The 12,006-nt window shown below is 38.1% G+C and overlaps 1 protein-coding gene across 3 annotated transcripts in view; it reads left to right on the forward strand.

The window, feature by feature from the left end:
- The window catches only part of BICC1 (BicC family RNA binding protein 1), a 259,079-nt gene that overhangs the window by 145,619 nt on the left and 101,454 nt on the right, over window positions 1-12,006 (forward strand). For all 3 annotated transcript variants that reach the window (XM_047702774.1, XM_047702776.1, XM_047702777.1), the window contains exon 3: window positions 1,241-1,310. In XM_047702774.1, coding sequence (XP_047558730.1) covers window positions 1,241-1,310 — 70 coding nt within the window. The remainder of the gene's footprint in view (window positions 1-1,240; window positions 1,311-12,006) is intronic.

A 12,006-nucleotide genomic window follows, 5' to 3' on the forward strand; every position in this document is an offset into this window, starting at 1 on the left:
AACTGTGTAGCCTTATACGCAGTACATAGCCTATACTGAAGGGATAAAGGTACTTTTTGTTAATTGCACCGTGCTTAGTTATCTTCAACTTTAATTTGTTTAGTTAACTCTAAGTCCATATTAAAAAGCATATTGGGGCACTTGGGTAGCTTCGTTGGTAAAGTGACTGCCTTCATCTCAGGTCATGATCCCAGGGTCCTGAGATTGAGCCCAGCATCCAGCTCCTTGGTCAGCAGGGAGCCTGCCTCTCCCCCTGCCTGCTGCTCTCCCTGCTTGTGCTCCCTCTCTCTCTCCCTCTCTGACTGACAAATAAATAAATAAAATCTTAAAAAAAAAAAAAAACGTATAAACTATCCTACTCTAACTGAAGTGATTAATGTGTACTGGTTTTATTTGCCTATTAATTTGTTTAGTTGTTTGCCCTGCCAGTTTCTTTGACGAATTCTGTACTCATGATACAAAGTAAACATTAATCTAGTCTTACTCATGTGATAAAAGTAGAGAAGGAAAAAGGGTGAACAGTCTTTGGTTACTCTTTCTTATTTACCATCTACCACTTTTACCCTGTGGTGGTTGTTTCCCTTACTCCTTCTTACATCTTTACACATTTGGGTCCTGGTCACTCTGGCCTGTGTTAGTCTCATGGAAGCAGAAAAGAATTGGGGCAAAGATGCCATTTTGCACCAGGCAAAGGATGACGGGAATGCAGCCTTACGACATGATGTCGTGTTTAGAGGTTTTTCATCAGTTTTAATGAAATACAAATGTGCCCAAAGCAAGTTATTAATTTTTTTTCCCAGAAAAAAAAAAATCTTCATTTAGTATGGCCTAACCCATGTAGTTTTGTGTTACAAGGATTATGTTTGGTGTGTTGCAATCTGTTGGCAATGGTCTTGGGGAATTTTATTCAGCACAAGCATCTCTGACAGTTCTGGCGTCAAGTGGGGTCAATTACTTGTTCATGTACTTTTGGTCTTGTTGTCTCTATGTTAAAAATTCTGAAACATAACGGAGAGGAACACTGGGAGTAACAAAATATACTTGAATATTTCTAATAGATTAAAGGCTTATAAAAATTAATCTCCTTTTTCAGTAAGTTTTTTTCTTGCATTGTTTTAAAATGAGGTCATTTTATCAGCATGAGACTAAAGACTTGAAAATAATTTTTTTAGAAGAATCTTATCTGTAAATACAAGTTCTTAATTGAATCAATATTTTTCTCTCTTAATTTTTGTTACAGATCATGGAGGAAACAAATACACAGATTGCTTGGCCATCAAAACTGAAGATCGGAGCCAAATCCAAGAAAGGTAAATCATGAGAGATGGAGAAATTGGTGGCTTGGATAATGAGGACTGGAATTACTGGAAGTTTGCCTTTATTCTTATCATGTCTGTCCCCAAATATTTGTGAAATAGCGATGTTTTGGAAAGTTTACCATAATTAAGAATGATGCCTTTTATCCAGCAACCAAAAAAACACTAAGTATTTCATTGTAATGGAAATGTTATTATGGAAGATACCATAGCAAATTACGATTTCAGTGACGTTCTTTCATTCAATGGCCATGAGTCATGGTGACTTCTGAATATAACAGCATGTTTTCAACACATAAACTTCTTGTTTTGTACCACACGAATTTAATAGCTATTTTTTTTCTTCTTCTAATATGTTAGAAACCTTAGGTTTCCTTTCATGCATGCTTCTTCTCTTCATATGTCTAACTGGTGAACCCAGTACATTTTTCTTTCAGGCTGAGTGTTTCCCTTGCATGGCCTTTCTTCTCCTTTATCCTAGAACACACCGCCCAGTGGATGGATGGTCAAGAAAGGAAGTACAGGCACCATTATTTATTTTTTTTCCCCCAGATTACGTAGTATTTTCAAGTGACCTGCCAGTAAATATATTTATGGATATTTTTCAAAGCATAACCTTAGTTTCAACAAACTTTGTTGTATATACTTCATTAAAAGATACTTGTAGTCATTAGGAGCTGATGGGAGATACTATCACATAATTCAAAAACAAAGATTATGCAAGCCGAACATTATCTTTTGTGGTCCAGCTTTTTTGCTGTTGCTGTTCAGTTTCCTATTTACTTTCCCTTCTCCCTATGACTTTTATTGCTAAGTGATACTAAACATTGAAAGATTTCTCTTTCTCTTATTTTCGTTCAGATTTCCTTCTTTTAATCTCATTTTATTAGTTACTCATCACATGGGATGAAAGTTATTTTATAGTTGTTGTGAGGACTAACTGGACTTCAGTGTATTGAGGTTCCTACAGACACTGCTCTTATTACTTTCTCATTTCTGTTGTGGTGGCAAGAAAGGGAAACCCTGTGTGCTAAACAGTCGTAAGAAGACATGGTGAATTTTCAGGTGTGATCCCATAACTTCCTACATGCCTTCCATTTGCCAAGTGCTGTGGGATATAGTCTCAATCTTCAGTGTGTTGAGATGTTTTATATTCATTATGCCGAAGAAGAAATTACTTATTAGTGGGTTATCTACCTATTTGGTTGTTTGTGGCCATTTAAAAATCCCTGGCCTACTACATGAATAAATTGAAACTTGAATATAAATTGTATTCTTTTTCCCTATTGTCAGGTATTTTTACTTAAAGAATGACATGAACTTCATTACTATCCTAATAAAAATGTAATTTGATCAGTCTCCAAAGAAAACCTCCAAGGAAACATGAATAATAAAATGATTCCAGATAATTTTGGATGGCTTATTCTCTTGCACTACCCATGCTAGGTTCCCCCCACCCACTATCATGAGAAACTGGGAATTGATTAATTTTTTTTCAAAATGTGGTTACAACTTTAGAGATGTTAGATAATATGGGGATAAATAGATGAGGTTAATGTTTTAGATTAGTTTCTGGTCATTGAAATACATAACCCATTCACAATGACCAACTAGTCCACATTTTGATTACACATTGTGCTTTGAAAAATAGAAGTATTTTAGCAGTGCATTTTGGGGGAATTTAACAAAATTTCCCCTTGGTTAAAGTTAACCTTTGGAATTGTGCCTAAGAATTGATCCCTCCAGGCCTATGTCTACAGACCTCATTTTATTTTTCTATTATTTATGAAGTGCTATGAATGTACACAGTATTGTATGATGAGCAGAATGTGCCAAAAGAGAGAGACTGAGCTCAAGGAAGGGAGAAAAAAGTCAGAAGTTTTCCTCAGAGGAATTTATGGTTCAGAATTTATTTGAGTTGCTCTTATTACTTAAACACACAGCTGCTGAATCAGTTCTTGGCTAACATCCCTGATATATGTATTCCTATATTACTTTTAAAATGGATAAATTCAGAGATGAGGTTTGTTTATCATTTGTAATAAGTAAAAATAAAATGAAAATGGCAGGGGAACCTTCAGAAGGTAATTCTTTGATTTGATGTGGATACCTGCCTCTAAATGTTGTATGGAAAACAGTTGTTAATCTTTATTTTAAACCTTCTTCATTCTAAACTAGTATTACTCAAGAGACCCAAGAATGTAAATGTATCTGGGGATTTGTGCCACGTTTGGATGGTTATTAAACTCTAAATCTCACAGTGATATGAAGATCTGGAATATACAGATAATCCCCAGATGATGCTAGTGGTTCAGTATAGGCCCAGGCTTGTGTTGTATTTTACTCTCTAGACTTTTGATCCTCTTGGTTGAATATGTAAGCCAAGACAGACATTTTTCATAGCTACTGTTACCAGTCTGCCCCCCTCTTTGCCCTATCGGAATTTAGTCCTGTGCTTTATTTTTTAAGCCATCAACCCTTTATCAGAGTGGCTGTGTGGCTGCGTTGGTTGGAGTCCTGGTAAGGAGCTGCCCCTCACAAAGGCAGAAAGCGACCTGGATTTGGTATCACTTGGAAAAATCAGGGTCTTCTCTGGAGATTCTGGTTCAGTCGGTCTGCAGTGGGATTGGGAAGTGTATACTTAACAAGTTCCTCTCGTGGCTTTCATGGTTACGCTGAATTGCAGAAACAAAAATCTCACCATCTGACGTGGAGATATCATGACTTAGTTACTGAGGAGACCATGTGTTCATGGCAGTGGATGATGATTACTATTGAAAAACAGGCACAGGTCCTTCAACAGTCCCTTCTCCTGGATAATGTCAATCTTGGTTTCCAAAAACTGCACTTTCATGGATTCATTAATTTTAAGTTTCTGTCATCATTGCAGTCAGTTAGCATGAGTAAGCTTAGAGTGATAACTGTTGTTCTGTGCCTGTGTGAAATACAATTTTGGGTAAAAAGCCACCTGGTAATTGTCCCTCTCTCCATCCCTTTCTTCCCTTTCTCCTCCTTTTTTACTCCTCCTCCATTCCTTTTAGCCACAGGGAACACAGTGAAAAAATGTAATAGAAATATTTCCATTTAGTAAGCATGGCATTTTGGCAAGGAGCCTGTTTTGTCATATAAAACTCAGGGACTATAGAATTTTTTAGAATTTACAAGTATTTGAAATTATTGGAAGGTTGAATTCTCATTAGAGCCAGAACTGAGAATTTAAGATTCAATATAATGGACGATTAAGTAGGCAACTCTAGGGTTATCCTAATGATTAAGAAAATAAAGCAATATTTAGTAATTCTTGTGTATAATACAACATTTATTTTGTGTGGAAGTAAATAAAAATCTTTCCAACTTTTAGATTCAGAATGCTAGAATATTCTGCCTTAAATAGAAGAATCAGAGGTATATGTCCATGAAGACTGTCCTTAAGGATTAAGATGTTTAATACTTTAAAACCTTACCAACAGAATAACTTGAGGCACTCTTTAAAATTTTGAATATGCTATTCTGAATTACAGCCTATTTTAAAGTAAATGCAGCTTCATTAAATTACAGATAGCATTTTGAACAAGTTTGACTGTTTTGCTAAATAGAAGTCCTGCCAGGCCTGCCTTAACAAATAGATAAAAGTGTTTTGTAATGAGAATTTATCACACTGGTATGATTATGCTGCATGTGATACTAGATGAGATTGTTCTCTTAAATACAGTAAACATTTTTCTTACAGTCTTCTTTTTGCCCTTAATTTGCTCATCAGTCTCCTTCTTCTTAAACTGGCAAGGTTGTAAATGTGAGTGAAAATTGTTTAAAGTTTTTATGCCAAATTCCAAATAAATGTGGTCAGCATTGATGAAGCTTTATTGGCTTTTGTTCTGGGAAAGAGTTGTCTTACAGAATTTAAGTGATAGAAACTGTTCTCTGAAAGTGTTTCTTTTATGACAATTCAGGATGTCCCGGAATGATCAGGAATGAAAGTTGTGGCTGAATTGCTTGATGTATCCTGGTTTGGAGGGAGTTGGGCACCAAGTTTGGCTATATTCTCCCTCCTGGAATAAGGAAAAGGATCATTAAAATGAGATTTTATTATTTTTGGTTGTATTCCATCAGAACAAGTGGTATCTAATAGGAAATCTTAGCTTGAGAAAAACTGTAGGCTGTTCACTTTATTTTTTTTTTAGAGGAAAATGTTTTGTCAAGTGTGCTTACAGTTTCGTTGGGTATTCATGTTGAACTGGTTGAGGCCTTTAACACAGTGTTGTTCAAAGGGCAGAGGGCAGAGAAGAGGCATGGCATGGTAAGCTGTGTTATAGTGTTTCCGGTGGTGAGTTGTGACCTATTAGTGTCTCAAAAATTATTTCAGTGGTCATAACCAGTGTGTAAAAAATACAACTAGATTAGAAAAGAAAACATTAGAGTGTAAAAGAGTATTGTTTTATGTCATATGTCAGTATTTACATGGATATATAAACATATAAATATGACTAGATCATGGTGTAAAATGAGTGACAAAGACAGGTTGGAGAACACTCTTAGGCCATCAGTTCCCCAAAGGGTAAAGAGTACACATAAGTGTCCTTAGCACTGAAAGCAATTCGTAGTTGGCACCGAGTAAATATCGGCAGATTTTCCAGTACCTCAGCTCAACTCAGTCATGGTTCTAGTGAAACCACTGATACAGATGGAGATGTCAACCACTAACGTGTGTTGTGTAGCAGAGAGATTTAAAATCATGGCATTCACACAGGAGTGGCATTTACTATTATGAAAAATACTAATGATGCCTTTCCTGGAGACCTTTTAAGTGAATGGATGTAAGACATGATTTGTGACTGACACCAATGTGGCTAAAGCTCCTTTCAGTGGTTCTGAGTAGTGGAAGGAAACATAACGGAAATGACCTCATCTTTGTTGTTCATGGGACGCCTGAATGAGCGAAGCTCTCTGCCTTCTCTGGTAAGCTTGTAAGGGAAACTTCACAAGATGCAGCCTCTTCCAGCTAAGTTGTTGTGGCTGCTTTAATTAGTGTTTGGTTACATAATTGACAGATCGCCAATATTACTGAATACCACTGTTTGTTGAGACCCAGCTGGGGCCACACAACATGCTAAATATATTACATACATAATCTTACTTAATGATCAGGCAACCTATGAGTTTCGTGGTGATATTTTCAGTTTATAGGTAAACAAACAAAGTCACCTGAAGTAGAATAACTTGCCCAGGGATTTACATTTAGTAAGTAGTAGACCCCAGACAAACGCAGATCTCTTTTCAGAGCCCCAGATCCCCCTGGGTGAGATAGTACCTTTCTGAACCCCTTTCCTTATTCCAGGGTGTTCTCAGACCTAGCGTCCCTTCAGCGGCCATAGCCACATACAGCTGATTATAGTCACTACTGATAATAATCAGTTTTATAATGCCTCAGTCCTTGGGAATTACACTGATTTGAAAGTAGGCTAAATTTAGCATATCCTTACTCTCATAGATAACACCTCCTTTTTCAGGGGGAGTTAGATTTAAGAGTTAAGAAAGACATGAAACTGTAACTGTATACATATTCTAAAAATGCCTTCTGAATTTTAACTTTGTATTTCATATCTTCATGTACTGTTTACTTAGGAAGAGACCTTTTGATTTGTCATTAGACTAAACAACTTCTAAGATGGATTTAGAAGGAAAATAATCTCAGAATGTGTTTGCTTGCTTTTCTGCTTTTCAGTCTTTGAAAGCGGTTTTCTTTGAGCTGCTCAGCAGCCATTGTCTTTCTGCTGGGGAGAAAGATTTTGTATTTAACATATTTGTATATATTGTTAATGTGACTGACCATCAGTTGATGAATGCTAATCGGGAGCCAAGAGTAGGCGTTCAGCCAAAGACTTGATAATTTGTATGCAGTGTACTAGTAGTTACTCTGGTTAGAGAGACCATGGTCTAAGTAAGATTTCTTTTTTTTTTTTTATATAATTTTTTATTTATTTTTTATAAACATATATTTTTATCCCCAGGGGTACAGGTCTGCGATTCGCCAGGTTTACACACTTCACAGCACTCACCATAGCACATACCCTCCCCAATATCCATAACGCCACCCCCCTCTCCCAACCCCCTCCCCCCATCAACCCTCAGTTTGTTTTGTGAGATTAAGAGTCACTTATGGTTTGTCTCCCTCCCAATCCCATCTTGTTTCATTTACTCTTCTCCTACCCCCTCAACCCCCCATGTTGCATCTCCTCTCCCTCATATCAGGGAGATCATATGATAGTTGTCTTTCTCCGATTGACTTATTTCGCTAAGCATGATACCCTCTAGTTCCATCCACGTCGTCGCAAATGGCAAGATTTCATTTCTTTTGATGGCTGCATAGTATTCCATTGTGTATATATACCACATCTTCTTTATCCATTCGTCTGTTGATGGACATCTAGGTTCTTTCCATAGTTTGGCTATTGTAGACATTGCTGCTATAAACATTCGGGTGCACGTGCCCCTTCGGATCACTACGTTTGTATCTTTAGGGTAAATACCCAGCAGTGCAATTGCAGGGTCATAGGGTAGTTCTATTTTCAACATTTTGAGGAACCTCCATGCTGTTTTCCAGAGTGGTTGCACCAGCTTGCATTCCCACCAACCGTGTAGGAGGGTTCCCCTTTCTCCGCATCCTCGCCAGCATCTGTCATTTCCTGACTTGTTAATTTTAGCCATTCTGACTGGTGTGAGGTGATATCTCATGGTGGTTTTGATTTGTATTTCCCTGATGCCGAGTGATATGGAGCACTAAGTAAGATTTCTTAGAAGAGGTTGGAGACCTGGGATATTTCTAGTTCCTAAAGTTCACAGTATAGTTAATAAAAAGCTTATAAAATTAGTGTGTCTTTTAGATATATGACTGGTCAGTACATCTCTTTCTACATGAGTGACTTCATTTATAGATAGTGCCAAACATGCAAATGCAAATTTGAGAACCTTTCTGAATACCATGTGTACTCTCACACACACAAACACACATGCATACACACAGTCCTACTGGTGAGGTGATTTATGCTATGTTTATTTATGCTAGTGATACACTAGCACAACTAAGGACCTGAGCTTGCGTTGATTTCTTGATCTCCGGCTGGTTCCCCTCTCTTCCCTTCTGAAGCCCCAAAGGTTTGACTTACTTGTTCATCTAATAATTGCTGCAGGCTAGCTGCTCCTTCCAGTCTCTCCCCTTTCTCCTCTACCAGGGCCACAGAAGAAGAGGGTTTTAGTTGTTCAGTTGTCCTCTAAACCTGAAATAAGTAAACGTATCTACCTGTTTGGTTTTTTTTTTAAGATTTTCAAGTAACTTAATTAGGAAGCAAATTCAGAGTGAGATGGAAGGGTGAGAAAATGAACGGAAAAAGCGAAAGCATCAAGAGAGTGAGAAGACACACCGGAGACGGGGAGAGAATATTTGCACAGGCTGGATCTGATAAAGATCTGAATAAAAATAAAATAAAATAAATATAAAATAAAAATAAAGATCAGAATATACAAAGAATTCTTAAAACTCAACAATAAGGAAATGAACAACCCAATTAAAAAATGGCCAAAAGACCTGAACGGACACCATACCAAAGAGGATGTCCAGATGACAAATAAGCATATGGAAAGATACTCAACATCATATGTTTTCAGGGAATTACAAATTAAAACAATGTGATACTATTGTGCACGTTATCAGAATATCAGAATCCAAAACACTGACAACACCACATGCTGGGGAAGATGTGGAACAACAAGAACTCTCATTCGCTGCTGGTGGGAATGCAAAATGGTATAGCCACTTTGGAAGACAGGCAGTTTCTTATAAAACTAAACATATCCTTACTTTACAACCCAACAGTTGCACCCCTTGATATTTCTCTAAATGAGTTGAAAACTTATGTTCACACAAAAATGTATGCACAGATATTTATAGCAGCTTTATTCATAATCACCAAACCTGAAAGCAGCCATGATGTCCTTCAGTGGGTGAATGGATAAATAAACTGTGGTCCATCCAGACTAAAGAATATTACTTAGCACTAAAAAGATGAACTATCAAGCCATGAAGAGACATGGAGAAACCTTAAATGCATATTACTAAATGAAAGAAGCCAGTGCTCATACTGTATGATTCCAACTATATGAGATTCTGGAAAAGGCAAAACTATGGAGACAGTAAAAAGGTTAGTGGTTGGTGATCATTAGGGATTTTGGGGAAAGGAAGAATAAATAACAGGCAGAGCACAGAGGATTTTTTAGGGCAGTGAAATTACTCTGTGTGATCTAAAATGGTACATGTATGTCACTATATATTTGTTAAAACCCTTAGAATGGTTTTGATGTTGATGTGATGTTGATGGTGGGAAAGGCAGTCCCCATGTGTGAGGAGGAGCATAGATGTAAACTCTCTGTACTTTCTACTGAGTTCTGCTCTGAACCTGAAACTGTTCTAAAAATTAAAATATATTTTACCAGAAAATAGACCTAGATCCAGGGCACAACACTTTATTATTTATTTATTTAAGGTTTTATTTATTTATTTGATGGAGAGAGGCACAGTGAGAGAGGGGACACACACAGAGGGAGTGGGAGAGGGAGAAGCAGGCTTCTCTTTGAGCAGGGAGCCCAATGCAGGGCTCAATCCCAGGACCCTTTGGCTCATGACCTGAGCTGAAGGCAGACACTTAACCACTGAATCACCCAGGTGCCCTGGCACAACACTTTGTTCAGCATTTTAAAGTGTATTACATGAAAAGATAGTCGTATCTGATCCCTAATAACTCCTTAATGTGTAAATTTAAAAGGACCATGAAATCTCTGAAGAACCAATAAAAGGTTTTGTGAAATTAAGAATGAAAGAAAGATGGTTCAACAGTGAATCACACTCTTGTTATTCCCCCAAAGGTGGCTGGAACCAAGATTGATCTTCTGTCACTTGCCTGCCTGTGACCACAGCCTTTCTTTTCGGGAGAGCTCCCTTTCTTTGTCTTCTAGTTTCCTGAACGATTTTTTTTTTTTAATGTTTATTTATTTGATAGAGATCACAAGGAGGCAGAGAGGCAGGCAGAGAGAGAGAGAGGAGGAAGCAGGCTCCCTGCCGAGAAGAGAGCCCGATGTGGGGCTCGATCCCAGGACCCTGGGATCATGACCTGAGCTGAAGGCAGAGGCTTTAACCCACTGAGCCACCCAGGCGCCCCCTGAACGATGTTTTTAAATCCTTCTCCTTTAGTGAAGAAAGTGCCATCCCAGGGTTCCTTCCACTGATAGTTCTTTCCTCTGTTAAATGCTGTGAGGAGGAAGGATGAAATACTTTCTATTTAGCTACCTTATAATAGGATTGTGGGAGGTATGTTACCTGTGTTATCTCTTAATCCTCGTACTAACCCACATGAAGGACTATTATCATATACTTTATACACATTAGTCATGTGGAGAGATAATACAGCTTCTTCAAGGCCACAGAGTCTGAAGTGATGGAATTAGAATATACGCTTTGATTTCAAAGATCAAAGTATTCGGGCACCTGGGTGGTGTAGTTGGTTAAGCGGTTAAGCATCTGACTCTTGGTTTCAGCTCAGGTTATAATATCAGGGTCCTGAGATTGAGCCCTGTGTTGGCCCTCTCCCTCCGTCCCTCACCTCCCCCAAAATATATAAATAAATCTTAAAAAAAAAAAATTAAGGTATTTTCCTCCAGTCCCTAAGCATGCAGATAGGTGCTAAATGAGAAGTGTTTGGTCACCAAAGGAATGGATATTCACTAAAACATTCACTTAAGAAAACTCAGAATATGTTTCTTAATTATCTTTAAGAAGAAAGGCAATCCCCTAACTCCTTATCCACATTTAGAAGTTTACTGAATGATGCATCCAGTAAGCTTCTTTTTAATACATCTTTTTAAAACTTTCAACCTGGATTTAATCATCATTTGTGCTTTTTTGCAGTATATGTCTTTCCTCGTCTCCTCTTTTGAAACCCATTAACGGTTTTACTGGAATTTATATACTTTTATCTGGAGTAGTGGTTATCAACCTAACATAATTTTTTAAAAGATTTTTTTTATTTGAGAGAGGGAGGGCAGGAGCAGAGGGAAAAGGCAGAGGGAGAGGGGGCAGCAGACTCCATGCTGAGCAGGGCGCCATCCCAGCACCCTGAGATCATGACCTGAGCTGAAGGCAGACACTTAACCAATGGAGCCACCCAGGCATCCCAGCATAGTTTTTGTTTTTGCTTTTGTTTTTTTTTTTTTAAATATTTATCTATCTATCTATCTATCTATTTATTTATTTATTTATTTGAAACAGAGAGAGTGCATGGGCGAGGGGCAGAGGGAGAGGAAGACAGAGAATCTCAAGCTGACCCTGCTGAGTGCAGAGTCTGTGTGGGGACCCTGAGATCATGATCTGAGCTGAAATCAAGAGTTGGATGCTTAGCTAACTGAGCCACCCAGGTGCCCCAACCTAGCATAATTTTATCCAGGATACATTTAGCAAGGTCTAGGGATATTTCTGGTGTCACAACTGGAAGGTGGTGCTGTTGGCATCTGGTAGGTAGAGCCAGGGCTGGCCATCCTACAGTGTGCATCAGACAGCCCTCACAACCACAGTCGTCTGGTGCAAAGTGTGAGGTGTGCGGCTGAGGAGCTCCAAGCTGGAAGAGCAGGTATGATGACAGGACAT

The sequence above is a fragment of the Lutra lutra genome, chromosome 14, assembly GCF_902655055.1.
Source record: "Lutra lutra chromosome 14, mLutLut1.2, whole genome shotgun sequence".
Classification (NCBI taxonomy): Eukaryota; Metazoa; Chordata; class Mammalia; order Carnivora; family Mustelidae; genus Lutra; species Lutra lutra.